Consider the following 17,420-nt stretch of genomic DNA (forward strand, 5'->3'; position numbering starts at 1 on the left):
TCTGGTGACCAGGTTGTAGGAGCTTCCGCCGCAGAAAGCCAATCACGCAGCTGACGGGTCAAAATGATCCGGAAGTGAAAGTAACGCGCGGCTCGGACCATCGTTACAGCTGGCTTCCGGGTATGCTCATCTCCAAAGCGGAAAGCGCAGCTCCTCCTGTTGTTCTACCTCACGGAGCGATCCCTCCGTGCAGCCCCGAGACGGCGAAATGAAGGGGGGAGTCGCAAGTAAGAGCTGCCGTTGGCCGAAGCCGGGGCGGTTTCCTGCCTGTTGAGGGGGCGGGAAGGTTCGGTAGCCGTCCGCGGGTGGTGGGCGGGGGCGGTAACTCGGCGAAGCCAACTTAAGAAAAGGCTCGTCGGTTCCGTTGTGGATGACAGCCGTTAGGAGCCCTTCTTCCCGCGTAGCGTCGAAATGCTGAAGAAACTCCGGCGAGATTGGGCTCGATCCAAGCTTTCTGCTCGTATGGTAGAGGAGCGGGGCTAGCTGCGGCGGCTCGCGAGAGATCACTCAGGCCAGCATGATTTCATGGCCTCGGTTGTGCTTTGTTTACGCGTTAATACACACAACCCCCGTAACTTAAGGTGGACAACTCCTGCAACCCTGTTAAGCCCATTTCGGAGGTCGCGAGTTCTTAGGTCTTTTTAAGAGACTGCATCGGATTGGATAGTTTCTAATCCGCCAATACTTTCTTATCCTCTGATTTCTTTTTCCCCCCCTTAGAAATAACCTGTTGCTTCCATGGTCTGCTTCGTAGAATATAAGAAAAAAAAAGGAATGCCTTTAAAAGCCTAAATATATTTTAGGCTACTGCAAACCAATCATAGCCTTCCACGTTTGAGTACTATATAATATTAAGTTGTTTGCTTAACACATTAAAGTGTGCTTCAATGGATCAGCACCATACATTTATTAATTGTTTTATTTTTTTAGATTTAGATTTAGATTTAGGTACCGCCCTTTCCCAAAGGACTCAGGGCGGTTTACAGGATATTTAAAAGAAAATCAGTACAAAAGCTAAAAACAATTTAAAAAGATTACATCATTCCCTGAGAAAAAATAAAAACTCCAGTTAAAGTTAAAAAATTCTCAGCCTGGACCAGAGAGCTCGAAGAGCCAGGTCTTCAGGTCCCGGTGGAATGAACGGAGGTCGGGGGCAGTCCTAAGCTCCGCGGGCAGCTGGTTCCAAAGGGCAGGCGCGCCCACTGAGAAGGCCCTCCCCCTGGGTGTTACCCGCCGGCAATCTTTAACCGGCGGCACCCTGAGAAGACCCTCCCTGTGGGAGCGCACTGGACGAAGGGAGCTTGATGCTGGCAGCAGGTGTTCCCTCAGATATCCCGGACCCTCGCCATTTAGGGCTTTATAGGTCATCACCAGCACCTTGAATCTCACCCGAAGGGCAACCGGAAGCCAATGCAGCTCGCGGAGTAGAGATGTTACATGGGAGTATCGGGAAACCCCCATCACAACTCGCGCGGCCGCATTCTGCACCAGCTGAAGCCTCCGGGTGGTCCTCAAGGGCAGCCCCATGTAGAGAGCGTTGCAGTAGTCTAAACGGGAGGTCACGAGCGCATGAGTGACTGTGCGTAGGGCATCTCAGTCCAGATAGGGTCGCAACTAGTGCACCAGGCGAACCTGGGCAAAAGCCCCCCTGGTCACGGCTCCTATGTGATCTTCAAAATTGAGCCGTGAGTCCAGGAGGACGCCCAAGTTGCGAGCCCTATCAATGGGGGGTAACACCTCACCCCCCATCGTTAGAGATGGAATAATCTGGTTGACCCGAGAGGCCGGTATGCACAGCCACTCAGTCTTGGCAGGATTGAGATGAAGCCTGTTTCTCCCCATCCAGACCCGGACCGCTTCCAGGCAATGGGACATCACGGCGAGGGCATCGCTGGGTTGGTTTGGGGTGGAGAAAAAAAGTTGGGTATCATCAGCATACTGATGATACCCCACCCCGAAACCACGAATGATCTCGCCCAGTGGCTTCATATAGATGTTGAACAGGAGGGGCGAGAGAACCGACCCCTGAGGAATTCCACAAATGAGAGGCCTTGGGGCGGACCTCTGCTCTCCCGTCAACACCGACTGTGAGCGGCCCAGGAGATAGGAGAACCACCGCAAAACAGTGCCTCCCACTCCCAACCCCGCAGTAGGATACCATGGTCGATGGTATCGAAAGCCGCTGAGAGATCTAATAGGACTAGGACAGAGGAACAAACCGTCCCGAGCCCGCCAGAAATCATTCACCAGCGCGACCAATGCCGTCTCCATGCTGTGCCCAGGCCTGAAACCCGATTGGTACGGGTCCAGATAATCAGTTTCATCCAGGAACAGAGGAAGCAGATGCGCCACCACACTCTCAACAACCTTCGCCAGAAAGCGAAGGTTGGAGACCGGACGATAGTTTAAGCGGCAAAGTACCCAACCGTGTTTAAGCCCAATGGCTTAACTATGTTTATAGTTATCATTATTCCTGCATGTATTTGGTAGATTGCAAACTAGCACCTTAAAAACATAATTTATTTCAGGACTGTTTATGTTGGTAGATTTTAGCATATAGAACTATGCATAAAGCATTCAGCATTCATTGGGCTTGATTTTGTACTGAATTTTATATACTGAAAATCTAACTGGTAATATAGAATTATGAATCTCTAATATAGAATTATGAAAGAAATGCAAAATTTCCTGCCAGTTACCTGAACCTACTGAAAACACACTTGTCTGAATACATTTCTCATAAACATAGCTAAGTTCTATTTTTTTTATTCTGGTACTTATTTTATATTTTAGTTTATTTAAACAGCAGTGCACCAAATTAAGGTATATTTAACATATACAGTACTTACCGTAATAAAATATGGTACTTAGTGATTATCTACTACCAAACATACCTGTTGTCTGTTGAGATACTTACGTGGTTTATTTTTTGAGATTTTATAAAGAAAATGAGTACTGTCAAAAAAAATATTCCTGTTGCAATTGTTTGTCGTAAGAAATTGCAGAAATCATTATCCAATAATTAACTCTTACACAGTAAAATACATTTTTCCACTTCCCAGATTCTTTTTTTTTTTGTATTTTAAGTAAATTTAACATTAGATTTGCTTTACTTAAGGCATAAAATAACTAAAGAATTCCCAATGTCTGTTGCATTTCAGATTACTGGAGGTCAAATCACAGCAACAACATGGACTCACTGGAAGAGACAGGAGGTTCCTCAACAGGGGATACTGGAAATTCCTCAGATGAGGAAAACTACTTTGTGAATTACACCTTCACTGACCGTTCACATTCTAGCCGTGTGGCCCAAGGAATTATGAAGTTGTGCCTTGAAGATGAGCTCTTTGCGGATGTCACCATTTATGTAGAAGGCAAAGAATTCCAACTGCACCGCCTAGTCCTTTCAGCTCAAAGCTGTTTTTTTCGTTCCATGTTCACCTCCAACCTTAAGGAGGCACACAACCGTATCATTGAGTTACAAGATGTTAGTGAAAGTGTCTTTCAACTTGTGGTAGACTATATTTACCATGGAGCTGTGAAATTAAGAGCAGATTATTTGCAGGAGACCTATGAAGCAGCAGATATGTACCAGCTAACTGCCCTTTTTGAGGAGTGTTCTCGTTTCTTGGCTCGAACATTGCAAGTGAAAAATTGTTTGCAGATTATGTGGTTGTCTGATCAGCATAGCGACGTAGAGCTCTACACAGCGGCCAAACATTGTGCTAAATCATGTTTAGCACAGCTTCAGGAAACAGAGGAGTTTCTGCACCTTCCTCTTCGTTTCTTGACAGACATTGTCTCAGGTAAGTCAGTTACTAAGATATGTGATGTTAAATGATGGCTTTTCAACTCATTTTATAGACTTGGAAAAATTGATTAGGTTCACACATTGTATACAGTCATCTCTGGGACATAGCGCAATATGTGACACCAGTCATTGTGGTTTTGTATAAAGTGTAAACTGGGCAACTGTTTCTTCAATTAAGTATGGTTTAAAAATTTCAATTTTGCACAAAGTCTGGACTCTGTGTTATGGAGATTCTTAATAATACAGGTGCTTTTTACAGTAGATGAGGTAGAATTTTTCTTGAGAAAGTAAACTGTACCTTCATTGTTCAATAATTTATTGCCCAGAATGATTAGAGACTAGTGTTGGAGCAGGCCTCCGAGGCCTGGATCCAACCTCTAGAAGCTTGCAGAAGCCGCCCCCAACCTCAGTTCTGGGCGGCTTGGAGGAGGCCATGGGGACAATGGGGTCACTTCCTCCCCTGACGCAGCGAGCTCTGGTGGGTATGAGGGGCTTGGCCTTCTCCCTCAGTTGAAGGCTTCAGGCCTGCCCTCGGGCAGAAAGGAATTGGGGCCAGTAGCAGGAGACAGGCCACCGCAAACACCTTTTGCATAGAGAATGAAAGTTTCTGAGGTCCATGATTTGGTGCAACTTCAAATACTCGTGCGAGATCACAGACTCCAGAAACTTCCATTCTCGGTGTGAAAAGCATTTCCAAGCGGACTCTCCTCTTCCTCAAAGGGAAAGAAACTGGCAGAGAGGATTTTTGCAAGGTGAGTTCAGAGTGGCAGGAAGGGAGGTAGAAGCAGTTGTGGGGAGGGGGGGGAATAGGGTGAATGTTTCAGAGCCTCTGCAGTCATTTCTAAGGGCGAATGACTGCCGTGGTGCTGCAAGATTTGAGATTTGGGAACTTACTCATAAGCACTAGGGGGCAGTTGTCACGTAACTTTGAACTGGCGCTAAGTGAACCCTCATAACTCGGGGATTACCTGTAACACTTTTGTTTTTGTTGTATTTAATTATTAGCTATGTGAAAGATCACTATAAACATGGCATATAAACATTTGCAATGAAATATTATATGCAAAATCTAATAGCAGGGGCATTAGAAGTTTCCAAAAGCATTATAAAGTACATGAAAACTAACTTTACTCTTAAATATGTATAGTTTATTTTAATAAAATAAACTTGTAGCAAGTATATCGCATTTAAAGTTTTCCTTATATCTAGACCAGTGACTCTTCTTAAACTGAAATCTTTTTAATAACGCTGGCTTTTACAGCCATTGATTTTCTTGGTTGTAATTAGATCAGCGAAACAACATAGACTTTTCCACAATAGTGTCCTATACTGATGATTAAGAAGCCAAGTCTGGGACTACTATCTAACCATGGACCTCATTACAGTAGCATTACAATGCATTGCATTGCATTACATTGAAACTGCATGTTCACAATCATTAATTCTATTAACTGCAGCAAAAAAATATTGAACGCTGACAATATCCAATTATATCACCTATCGGGTAGGAGAAATAGGAGTATAGCCAGCCGCACCAACAGGCTGAAAAACACCTTTTATCCGTGGGCTGTTAGGCTTTTGAATGAGAAATAACTTGTGTGAATTTTATGCAGAATTGACTTGGGAGGCCGGTGTGTGGTGTAGTTGGTTCACATGGTGTAGTAAGATGGAGGATTTGTTGTCACTGTGTGTTGAGGGGTGGGAGCACAAAGGGAGGCTCAGCTAATCTCAATGTATACATAGTTGTACTTTGACAATAAAGATTCACTCAACTCTGACAATATCCAATTAAAATAAAAATCTGGTATTCGAACAAGAGGGCAAGGAGAAGGTAAGTTGCTTCATTAGCCAGTATTGAATCACATTTCCCAGGTGAGTCGCACATTCATTGGGTAATCTTGGGAAATGGAGCACATTCTTGCTGCCTCTAGAGTTTTGTAGAATAGAAACTGTAGTATTTAAATGGAGTTTAAATGGATGGAAAAGGATCTGCAGAGATTATTTGTTCTGGCCATTTTACAAGTGTGTGTGTTTGGTTTACCTCTACAATCATTCAGATGGGGTCCCCTGCTCTCAGAATCCTACAGCTGCAATAGAAACCTGGATTGACTTCAGTAAAGAAGAGCGGGCAGGTTTCTTAGAGTTACTGCAATCAAGCTTAAAGGTAGAGTCATGTGCTCCCCATATTGTATCTGCCCATCCCACAAGGCTTGAGTTCAGACTCTTGTGTCCCCTTGCTTAGGAATTGCCAACTGCAAAAGTGCATTTGATTGCTTTTCCCCTTTTTTTGGAATAATATTCACTGCGACATCCCCATTCCTTTTCCGTTTTTAAATACTTGGTTCTTCCAATGAGATTGGAACAGTAGGATTAATCCCGCTAAAGTATGAAAAGTATTTTAATCTTGGTTAAGTATTTCCAGTCATGGATAAGATGATTTTATTTGTGTCTCACCTTTTATTATTTTTACAAATAAGGTGGCAAACATATCCCAACACACCTTCCTCTTTTTCTTTTCTCCGCTGCAACCCTGTGAGGTGAGTTGGGCCGAGAGAGGCCCAAGGTGACCCAGCTGGCTTTCATGGCTAAGACAGGACTCGTACTCAAGAGTCTTCTGCTTTCTAGCCTAATGCATTAACCACTGGTCCAAACTGGCTTTCCTATGGTTTGGTTTTAATATGGGTTTATAGGGATGGAAACTGTATGCAACTCAGCGTCAGTTCTGATTGAAGTGGCTTATTAGACCTGGTGATGCATTTATGGTTATAGTCCGTCCATTCCATTGTTTGAAATAAAAGAGCCATAAGAGATTGGCCCTTCATGTGGACAAAGCTAAGAGGTGCAGAATGTTTTAATAAAAAAAAGGGTTCTCATGTATATCATAAAGTCTAATTTGCTGGTAGGGGATTTTTTTTAACTGCATGCTTCCTTTTGACTAATGTATGCAAGGCTAACAAAAGTTCCTTTTCTTCCTTAGGAAATTGGAGAGAACGTTCACATCTATCTGATTGGAAAGGAATCCTCTCGTACACACTCCCTTGCCGTCTCGTTGCATTGTGCTGACGACGACTCCATCAGCGTTAGCGGTCAGAACAGTTTATGTCACCAGATCACTGCAGCCTGCAAACACGGCAGTGATCTCTATGTCGTTGGAGGATCCATTCCACGGCGCATGTGGAAGTGTAACAACACTACAATAGACTGGGAATGGTGTGCTCCTCTGCCCCGAGACAGGCTTCAACATACTCTGGTTTCGGTGCTCCACAAAGACGCAATCTATTCATTGGGTGGCAAAACATTGCAAGACATCCTCTCTAATGCCATCATATACTACAAAGTGAAAGACAATGTGTGGACAGAAACAAGCCAGCTGGAAGTTGCAGTGTCTGGGGCTGCAGGCGTGAATCTTAACGGTGTCATTTACTTGTTGGGTGGGGAAGAGAATGACGCTGATTTTTTTACCAAACCTTCTCGGCTGATTCAGTGCTATGACACTAAAACAGAGAAGTGTTATGTGAAGCCTTACGTGTTACCCTTTGCAGGGTGCATGCACGCTGCTGTGTACAAGGACCTGGTGTTCATAGTAGCACAGGGAGATTCTCTTTTGTGCTACAATCCTCTGTTAGATAGCTTCACTCGGCTCTGCTTGGCAGATGCCTGGAGTTCAATCCCATCCCCTTGGAAAATTGCCAGTTGCAATGGTAATATTTACATCTTTCGAGACTGTTACAAAAAGGGAGATGCTAGCACTTTCAAACTCAATCCAGCCACCTCTGTGGTGTCTGTCACCCGTGGCCTCAAAGTGTTACTTACAAATTTGCAGTTTGTGTTGGCTTGAAAGCCCCAGGATATTTCAGAGCTAGGATAATGGAAACATCACATTCAGTAGGTCAGAGAAATGCGTAAGTCCTTACAGCTCTGTTTTCTTGAGGCTGATCGTAGTATTTTAGACGAATACCAATATCCTAGCTGTACACTTATTTTCACTAGCACTTAATTAGTGAATAGTGGTGATGGCTGAATTATTGTTAGCATTGCTTCTCCTACTGGTCAGTTTCTTGCCTCCCACAATCAAGGCCTGAACCCACTCCTAGCAGCAGTCTTAAGTAAATAAACTACTAGACTCTACTAGCCATCTAGAGCTAGGGCACGTGCTGTGAATTTTACAACAGTATTTCAAATGTATCTTTCCAATAAGTGATTTCCTGTAAAGTCCTTCCAATTAGAACTGCAAAAGACGACTATTGAGGTAGAATTATTTTAAGTAATACATATTTCAGATTCCTTGGTGTTCTAGGACAAGGAGGGGTTGCTGTTACTAATATATTTCCACCTGATATTAATAGCAAATATTAATAGCAAATTTACCCTTAACATCAGTGTACTGAATCATCTTCCCGATTATTAGGTGTCAACCCCACTTATACATACTGTAAGAACTTTGGGTACCAATCTCAATAAAGGCCTTTACTGGAACAGCACTATGATTTCAGAATATTTTATATCTGATTAAAGATTTGTCAACAAGTCCTAGGCATCTGTTGTAAAGTAATTAAACATAAGAGACAGTATAACAGGCAAAGCATACTCACCTATTGATTGCAAAGCAGGCAGTAATTAAAACTCTTATTCTACCACTGAAGAAACACACTGACTGATAATTTGCTCCTAAACAATAAATTAGGAACCAGATGTTTTCAGAGGAGAATCCTGAATATCTTTCAGTGACTTTTTGTCTCTTTGTTTATTCTATGGTAGTTGGTGTTCTGTATCTGTCGGCTTCTACTGTGACTGTGCAGGATTTTCATCAGTTACAGACTTATGAAAATCCTCTAATAACTCCAGCTGTTTACGACGGACAATGATATGAGGACGAATCTTAGCAATGACTTCAATTGCTTTCTGAGGAGTCCAGTGATGGACCTATGAGAAGCCACAAAATCCATTTGTAATTTCTATTTATTGTTAAACTACAATACTGTATATTCCAGCATTATAATTAGGAACCACCTAGCAAAGTTCTGCAACTCCCTTCCATTTAAGTGAATCCCATTTTTTTCTTTCACACCCTGAACAGTTTATTCCTAATCAAATATTTTGCCATTCTATTTTTAACCTGTTCATTAAAAAAATATTCTTACCTGAATTAAATAAGCAGCAACCATGGTGGCACTGCGACAGCGTCCAGCTTTGCAGTGCACATAGACACTGTTTCCACATTCACGATGTTTCAATACAAACTTGACACCTTTCTGGAGATTTTCTAGTGAGGGAATTCCAGTCAAGTCCACAGTGCTAAGACGCATTTGTTCTACACCCATTGCCTCCCATTCCTGTAATTAATCCCAAAATAAGAATCAGATTGAAGGAGAAACTATAGGAAGCTATAGGTTAGACGGCAGGAAAAGATGTACACTGCCCAGAGTCATTTTGAGATGGGTGCCCATATAAATTTAATTAAACATTCATCTAGAATAGCACATGACTATTTCAACATAATTAAAAGCTCATCAAGGAGAAGTTCAAAAAAGAAGCTAACAAGAAATAAGGCTGGAACATTAGATGATATCATGAATTATTAGAAGTGAACATAGTATCATAGATCAAGGCAGCAATCAGATTATTAAAAAGCAAAACATTTTGGATCAGTGAAAGTCCTGTCTTAATCCTACATGTGTCACTTGGCAACCAACCAGATGAATTGGGAACCTAATAGTGAACATGAAGGGTCACTGCTGCTCCCAAACATGGTGTTTTAAGGGATGCTGCCTTTCACTTAGAAGGCACTATAAAGCCAGCAACAGTGTGTTTAAGTGTTGCTCTTAAAGCTGTGCATCTAAGAGTTGTGTATTCTATAGTTAAATGTGTTGCATAAAGATGTATTTTCTTTTACTGGTATTTAATTTCAGTGAATGAGGGTGGACAAAAGAAAATTCTACACCATGCATGATTAAAAAGCTATCGTGCTTTTTAAGTAAAAAAAAAGAGCCAATGCTTCAATTCTTTGTAAATCTTATGTAGTGTCAATTTGTTCTTTTATGCACCTTTTAACCTCATGATGGTATATGTAAAATTGAAGAAGTCTCCTAACACTTGATTGCATTCAGTACATCAAACTTAATTGGCTTGCTTGGATAAATCCTTTTGATTTTCCTATTCCAAATTATTTGCTACTTACAAATCTCTTCCTTGGCTTTTATACAAACATTGTCAGGACATTGCTATGTCAAACACATGTTATTAAACCAGAGGTCCCCAACCTTTTGAGCACCAGGGACCGGTTCCGTGGAGAGAGGCTTTTCTGAGCACTGGAGGGGGCGTGGTTTCATGTACTGCCTGCATCCCGCGGATGGGGCTTTCCTTGTTTGTGCGGACTGGTTTCTGGCATGCCGGACCAGGGACCAGGGGTTGGGGACCCCTGTATTAAACCATATTCTTTCCTTGCAAAGAGTTGGTACTCCGTACTAGGGTTTGTACTCTATTGAACTGTGATTGTCGGTTGCATCCTCATAGTGCTATACTGGTGATGATGAGCAGAACGTACCTCTGGAGAACAGCATAAAAAGCGAGTTTCATACTCTTCATTCATGGTGAGCACTCCTCGGATATTCTCTTGTTCTATCAGCTGCAAGAAGAATTCATTCACAACATGCCCAAATGCTCTAAATGTGTTTTAGTTTAACATCCAACGTGCATTGTCCATATGTAGTGCTAACAATTCTGAGAATTCTTAATTAATCTCTAAACCGACTAGGAAGTTGGCAAATTGCAGCTAACAATCTGTAAGATATCGGAGAATAAGAGCTCTTTTATTGGTTATGTTCTCCAATAAAAAAAATAAGTCAAGTTCAGGCTCTGGTGATTACATGGATACATTCATGCAAGGTTTTTTACTATAGTATTGAAGTAGCTTACAATTACATTTTTCTTGAATTGTTCATTTTTCCAGTTTAGCCCTCACCTTAGAATTCCTTATTTATTTATTTATTTATTTATTTATTTATTTATTTATTTATTTATTTATTTAATGAGACTTGTATGCCACCCTATCTCCCAAAGGACTCAGGGCGGCTAACAATAAAATACAATAAATACAAATATTTAAAAAGAAATTAAATTAAATTAAATTAAATTAAAGAATTAAAGAATTAACAACTTCCTGTCCAAATACTAACCAGGTCCAATTCAACTGTGCCCTGATTCCCAGCTCAGATATTACTATTCACTTAAGACTTCTCTCTCCCTATGGCTATAAAAACAAATGAAATAGCCGATAGGAGGTCAGGAAGTCTTCTTTTAACAGTACAGGTAGTCCTTAACTTACAACCCATAACTGAGCCCAAAATTTATGTTGCTTAAATGAGAAATTTGTTAAGTGAATTTTGCCCCATTTTACGACTTTTCTTGCCATGTTTGTTAAGTGAATCACTGCAGTTGTTAAATTAGTAACACAGTTGCTAAGTGAATCCTGCTTCCCCATTGACTTTACTTGTCAGAAGATCACAAAAGGTGATCGATCACATGACCCTGGGATATTTGCAACCATCATAAAAGGTGATTCAGTTGTCAAGGATCTGAATGTAAATGATGTGACCATAGAGATGTTGCAATGGTCGTAAGTGTGAAAAATGGTCATAAGTCACTTTTTTCCAAGCAAACTGAGATGACTAAAGTCAGTAAATCAGTTTCATTGAATTTGAACATCTCCGAGGTGTCATCTTGTATGGCATGGAAGAATGACTACAGTTAGAATTAAACTGCTCCGAAGGAATCTTTGTCTTGGGTGTCCCTGACTTACTCTTTACAGCAGCGGCTCCCAACCTTTTCTATACCCCGCACCCCTAGAACGCTTCTGATATATTCTCGCACCCCTTACAAAAGTTCAAAATAACGGCAATGAATTATGCATATACACTATAATTTTGAAAACCCAAGTTTTCACAGCCCCTGGATTATCGTCTCTCAACCCTAGGAGGTGCAACCACTCCTGCTTGGGAATCCCTGCTTTAGAAGAAACAACAAAAACTAAGTCATTGTTTAATACCCCCAACTCTGCACAGTCTAGCTAGCCCAAGGTAATGTGTTAATATACTGTACAGGAGAAGCCTTTCAAACCAAATTCGTTACTGAACACTCTTCACCTTCTCTTGGTGTAATAGAGTGAAACCAGTGGTTCTCAACTTGTAGCCCGCGGACCCTTGAGGAGCCATGTTGTCGTCAGAGGGGTCTGTGAAGGCTTGAACAAATGTTATGATTTAAATCAGGGGTCTTCAAACTAGGTCCTTTTATGACTTGTGGACTTCAACTCCCAGAATTCCTCAGCCAGGCACGCCTGCTGAGGAATTCTGGGAGCTGAAGTCCACAAGTCATCAAAGGGCCAAGTTTGAAGACCCCTGATTTAAATCTTAAATCTTGGGGAGTTTGTGGCCACGATCCATGGCCGCAAAAGGTATTTAAAGGGAGTCGGCGGAGCAAATGATTTTATCCCCAAACCCCACCCCACGGTTACTTCATTTGCGCCAATTCTTGCCCTTTTCCACCACACCATTCGCAGCAGGGCAAAAGTTGCTCCAGTCTCCAGAAGTGACCGGCACTGAGTTGAAAGAAACTCAGAGCAAACGAGACCGGGCAGCAGCCATTTACGTTCCTGAAGAGCAGAAAAGCGCGCGGCTGGATGATGCCATTTCGGGCAGCAAGGTTGGCGTGGGGGAAAAAAACAACACTTCCTAAATAATTTCCTGGGAAGCTTGCGGGGGGGGGGAAAGGATGCCACCCCTTCCTCCCTTCCCCCGACTGGCTAAGGGAGGCGACCCAGCAGCCCCTGTCACTGGAGTGGCCTCCGCGGGGCAGCCGTGTTAATCCCGCAGCGCCTGGTTCCGTACCTGGCGGCAGCGTCCCCGCAGAGGAAGGGCTCCCAAGACAACCGCGCGGTCGATGCGGCTGAACCACGGCCGTCGCGAGCCAGGCAGCCGCTCCCGCACCAGCGTGTACACGAGGGTCGGGTAGTAAAAGAGGCGGGCAATCCCGGGGCCCAAAGCGGCGGAGATTACCATGCTCAGAGCTTCCCAGGACCGTCGAGGCGAGCGTGAAGTGTCTTTAGAGAAGCTCATGACACGGGGGCGAGAAGGGACGCGGCCGCGGGCATCTCGGCAGCATCAGCCACCTGCCGGGAAGCGGAATCGGGTGTCCCGGACTAGAGGAACCAGCTGAGCGCGCTCATTCGTTTACGAGAGAGAGAGAGAGAGAGAGAGAGAGAGAGAGAAACACCGCGCTTGCGCCTATTTTTTTTTTTTTTTTTGCGCGTCTCTCCAGCTTCTCGATGGTCTCTCCCGGAAGCGCCGCCATCTTGCGAAACCGGCCTGAGGCGGAGGGAGGCGAGACGAGCGAGCGAGCGAGCGAGCGAGCGCGGGCGGATCCCCTGGGGCAGGCGAGGGCGGTGGCCGCCAGGAGGAGCCCGGGAAGGGCAGGGAAGGGAACAGCGCGCAAGTGACGGTGAGTGTGGCTTGGCCCCGGTCGGCAGCGTTTCGGGGGTGGCTTAGGCGACCGGAGCTCTCCCGTTTGATTGAAGAGCGCTCTTCTTTCTCTCTCTCTCTCTCTCTTTTTGTTTTTTTTTTTAGTTGGGCCTCGCTGCTATCAGAACCGCTTGGCTTGGCTTCCCCCTTGCCGGGGTGGGGGTTGGGAGCGGCGGGGTGGGGTGGGGGGGAGGAACAGCTGACTACCGTACTTGCCCCCTTTCCCCACCCTCCTCCTCCTCCTCCCCCTCCGATCCGAGCCTCGGGGCTATTGATCGCGACGCCCACCCGTCTAGCTGCGCGGGCTGCTTTTCCTTGCATCCGGCTGGTGAGTGTCCCAAAGCCCGCTAAGTCAAAGGGTTATATAGAGGGAGCCCCCTTTGGGGGCAGGGGTAAGGCAACCTCGGGCTCTTTTAGGACTCCTGGACTTCAACTCCCAGAATTCCTGAGCCAGCTCGGCTGGCTCAGGAATTCTGGGAGTTGAAGTCCAGGAGTCCTAAAAGAGCCCGAGGTTGCCTTACCCCTGCCTTGGGGGGTGGGGGAAGCTGCCTTCTCAGCCTAGGATTACGGTGAAGCAGAAACCCTGAAGCCAGCCAGGACGCTCCTTCGGGTGGGTTGGGCTGTCTCCGGGGGTGGGGTGGGGGGCCGAAGAGACGGACGGCAGATTCGGGGCATTGCAACTTGGCGGCGTCGTCGTCGCCATCCCAGGGGGGGGAGGGGGGGCGGGGCTCGTCCTCTGGTGGCCGCTTTTAAGGCTCGGCCGCGAAGGAGGTTTCTTCTTCTTCTTCTTCTTCTTCTTCCTCCCGTTAGGAAGCTCGCCCCGAGCCACTTCAGTCTCCCTGCCTTGCAGTGGCGGCGGTGGGGTGGTAAGCGGATCCCGTGGCAGTTGAGCTCGGGTAAAATGACCCCGAAGCGTGCTGGAAGGGGCGGGTGGGGTGGTGGGGGTGGTGGGGGAAAGAGAAGATGAATTCCTGGCCTTTTTGCATAGAACCCGGATGGGTCGAGAGGAGGAGGAGGAGGGTTGGGAATCCCTTGGAGGTTTTTTTGGGGCACGTGGTAAACGGGGGAAATGACGAGTTCCCGGCTCCAGTGAAAACTTGGCGTTGATTTAGGGTGGAAATCTTCGGGTTCTTCCTTCCCCCTGGGAGTTTGGCTCGGGTCAAGCTAGGGCAGGGGGTAGGCAACCTCGGCTCTTTTATGAGTCATGGACTTCAACTCCCAGAATTCCTGAGCCAGCTATGCTGGCTCAGGAATTCTGGGAGTTGAAGTCCATGACTCATAAAAGAGCCGAGGTTGCCTACCCCTGAGCTAGGGTGATGCAAAAGGTCTGCGTTGAACGACGGAGTAGTCAGAATAGAATACGGTCACTTACAATATTTTTTTATTTTATTTATTTTAATTCCATTTATATCCCGCCCTTCTCCGAAGACTCAGGGCGGCTTACAAGCTTAGCAGTATGAGACACAAGGAAGCGATAATGGAAGAGGCGAGAGAGACAACCCCCCCTTTTTTTTTAAAAAAAAGAAGAAAATGTTTACTAAATGTGATTTAGGGGCTGCTAGATTCTAGAAAACTCTGGGCCCGCTTGCCTTGTAAAGTAAAGCTGCTAAAAATATATATATATATATTTTAAAAAAGGCATAAAGGTGCAAATGTTAAAATAAAGGCAGTGAATAATTGGTTTTGTTTTGATTTGGTACGTTGTTCAAAACAGAAAGGTATGAGCTAATTATTTTATGATGCACGCTAGGAAAGATGTATGTCCTTGGAATAATTTTCAAAGAGCATTTAATGCCCCAATGTGTTTCATGGTTGCCATGTATTCAACTGGTTGAAGCAACTGCCTAGAATACTTTGACTTAGAAGAGAAAGTGCTGTTGATATACCATAGGTGGCACAGTCTTATGTAATCTTGTACTACTTATAGTTTATTAGAGTTGGCATAAATTAAATAATTCAAATACTTTTGGAACTGTGCTTTGTCACATACAAGGAATTGAATACAGCTATATTAACATTTCCTTGTCTTCTTTTGACTGAAAAAAGTGCAGTTATAAATGAAAGCCAAACCAGACATTATTTCAAACGGCAAAGATAATATTGAAAATTGTTAAATTTTAAAAGCCTCAATAAAACTATTCAGTTTTTATTTGTCCTTGGGAGTGAAACAAATGTTTTGTCAGTAGAAAAATAATTCAACCTTTTATAATTCTAGGACATATCCCAGACAAAAGAAGCTTCACCTAGTCCAGAATGTAGTTATGTGGACAATTATGGCTATACCTCTCCATGCCTATGTTATACCTGAACTGGCTTCTAGTTTGCTTTTAGATGCAATTGAAGGTGCTATCAGATTACATACAAAGCGCTACATTGTATGAGCCCAGGGTATTTGAAGACTCTGTTACAGTACTCCCGTAATTTCTAACAATCTATTAGTTTTGGCAAGAGGGGCATGCCTCAGGGTCCCATCTATTAGGGATTGTTATCTAGGGATTGTTATCTAGTGGGACTTGGGAAACATGCCTTTTCTATAGCTGTGCTTGCCCTTTGGAATACCACATTGCCCAGGGTTTGACTGGCCCAGGCTCTGTTTGCTTTTTGGCATGGGAGCCAGGAAAGTAATTGAGCCCAAACTAATAGTGAATGATGTTTTGGAAAGTTGTTTAGGAACTGTATTTTTTAAAATACAGTTATTGTATTTTAATTCTTGTTAGTGCCTGTCAATCACATTGATGAAGGAGATGGTTGGCCAAATAAATAAATGAAGCACAGTCCTGAAGAACCCATAGACCAGGGGTGTCAAACTGCTGGTCCATGGGCCGGTTGCATCATGCGGAGGCTGCACCCACCCCAGCTCTGGCAATGCAAAAAAAAAAAAAGTCACGATATGCTGCAACATGTCACATGACACGGCGAGTTTGATGCCCATGATATAGACAGACTCATCTGAGAAAAAGTATCTTGGCTCAACTTTGAACCATATAGGCCTTTGTAGCTAATAGAGTTTTTTAAAATAATATATTGCTTTTTTAATATCTAATTCAAGAAATCAGCTTTCCTGAATAGGATGCAATTATTTCTATAGAAGACACAGAAGAGATAAAACCCCACAATACAATTATTTCTTTGTAGGAATCTTTTTTTGCACTCAAATCAAAACATTTTGCTAGGATTTTACTCCAGTATATTACATTAAGATGATACAACTTTTTCTTCTATAATTCTTTTATAGAGGGCCTCAAGCCTTATGTTTTTTTCACCAAGTATTTGAAGATTACTGTTGATTGAAAAAAATACAGTTTTGTTACTATATGCAGAGCCTTACACTTTGTGTTATTTATCCTCTTCATTGTAGTTCCATTTTGTACAAATATTGTGAATGGTATGAGAAAACATTGATTAATGAAGTTTGCTAAACCACAGTTTAAGTTTTCTGAGCAATTGTTGATTCATGCAACAAACTCAACCAAGTATAATTTAGGGCAATGTGTGAATCCAGTTTGGGCTATAATTCACGGCTTATTAATATGTGTGAATCAGGATATTATCTCCTATTACACAAACAGTACATTGCTGTGATGTGTTTAGCCAAGCAGAGATAGGGAACTATACTTTGGATGGGAGGTAGTTAAACAGTAGACATAAACAATGATATCACCAGAATGTGGACAGCTCAGGTTTTTAGTACAGTACTTTTATCTTAATTTTATGCTTTTGTTGTTGTTGTTTTTTTTTAAAAAAAAATCAGCTTTAGATAACTTGTGTTTAAATGATTTTGTTGTTTTGTTTTAGTAGACATGCCATACATATTAGCAATTTGCTGACCAATTTATATGTCACAAAAAGGGACTTGAGGGTCTCACATGCTTCATGGGGTTGCTTGCTTCTTAACCAAACCAGAAAAATTCTAGTACTCATTTCTTCACTTATTCTACCAAGCTTTATTTTAATTATAGTTTGTCAAATAGGTCAGATCCCAAAACTATAGTTTGCATGAAACAAGCCAGTTTTAGATTCTAAAACTTAAAAAAAAACTATATATAAAGATAATAATTGAGATTTTGCAAATGGAAAGCAATAACTAATCTTAGAAT

The 17,420-nt window shown here is 43.2% G+C and overlaps 3 protein-coding genes across 10 annotated transcripts in view; 2 read left to right on the forward strand and 1 right to left on the reverse strand.

Moving 5' to 3' along the window:
- Positions 1–92: 92 nt before the first annotated feature.
- On the forward strand, positions 93–8,292 carry KBTBD4 (kelch repeat and BTB domain containing 4). Of its 2 annotated transcripts, none has more exons than XM_083349038.1 (4): positions 93–227; positions 3,162–3,806; positions 5,869–5,975; positions 6,789–8,292. In XM_083349038.1, exons 1-4 carry the CDS (start codon positions 209–211, stop codon positions 7,647–7,649), a joined length of 1,632 nt encoding a protein of 543 aa, XP_083205164.1. In that variant the 5' UTR covers positions 93–208; the 3' UTR covers positions 7,650–8,292. The 2 variants fall into 2 exon arrangements, with proteins under 2 accessions (XP_083205164.1, XP_083205165.1); XM_083349039.1 differs by lacking the exon at positions 93–227 and adding an exon at positions 1,714–2,748.
- Positions 8,293–8,504: 212 nt separating this feature from the next.
- Positions 8,505–13,067, reverse strand: PTPMT1 (protein tyrosine phosphatase mitochondrial 1). Its single transcript, XM_083349048.1, has 4 exons — positions 12,694–13,067; positions 10,356–10,436; positions 8,953–9,144; positions 8,505–8,734 (listed from the first exon to the last, which is right to left on the reverse strand). The coding sequence occupies exons 1-4, from the start codon at positions 12,919–12,921 to the stop codon at positions 8,594–8,596; spliced, it is 642 nt and encodes a 213-aa protein (XP_083205174.1). The 5' UTR covers positions 12,922–13,067; the 3' UTR covers positions 8,505–8,593.
- Positions 13,068–13,158: 91 nt separating this feature from the next.
- Positions 13,159–17,420, forward strand: part of CELF1 (CUGBP Elav-like family member 1) — a 49,850-nt gene continuing 45,588 nt past the window's right edge. For 4 of the 7 annotated variants that reach the window (XM_083349027.1, XM_083349029.1, XM_083349030.1 and 1 more), the window contains exon 1: positions 13,171–13,303. The gene's annotated coding sequence lies outside the window, so the exon portion shown is untranslated. Of the gene's footprint in view, positions 13,304–17,420 lie in introns of all 7 variants that reach the window. The other 3 variants (XM_083349033.1, XM_083349028.1, XM_083349032.1) reach the window with 3 other exon arrangements.

This window comes from Vipera ursinii, assembly GCF_947247035.1.
Source record: "Vipera ursinii genome assembly, chromosome: 1".
NCBI lineage: Eukaryota > Metazoa > Chordata > Lepidosauria > Squamata > Viperidae > Vipera > Vipera ursinii.

Coding starts and splice junctions, on each gene's coding strand:
- KBTBD4 (XM_083349038.1), top strand. Junction 3,807..5,868: donor CTTGACAGACATTGTCTCAG/GTAAGTCAGTTA, acceptor ACAATCATTCAG/ATGGGGTCCCCTGCTCTCAG. Junction 5,976..6,788: donor TACTGCAATCAAGCTTAAAG/GTAGAGTCATGT, acceptor TTTCTTCCTTAG/GAAATTGGAGAGAACGTTCA.
- PTPMT1 (XM_083349048.1), bottom strand. CDS start 12,921: ATGAGCTTCTCTAAAGACACTTCACGCTCGCCTCGACGGTCCTGGGAA. Junction 9,145..10,355: donor TTTTATGCTGTTCTCCAGAG/GTACGTTCTGCT, acceptor GATTAATTACAG/GAATGGGAGGCAATGGGTGT. Junction 8,735..8,952: donor TTGCTGCTTATTTAATTCAG/GTAAGAATATTT, acceptor GGCTTCTCATAG/GTCCATCACTGGACTCCTCA.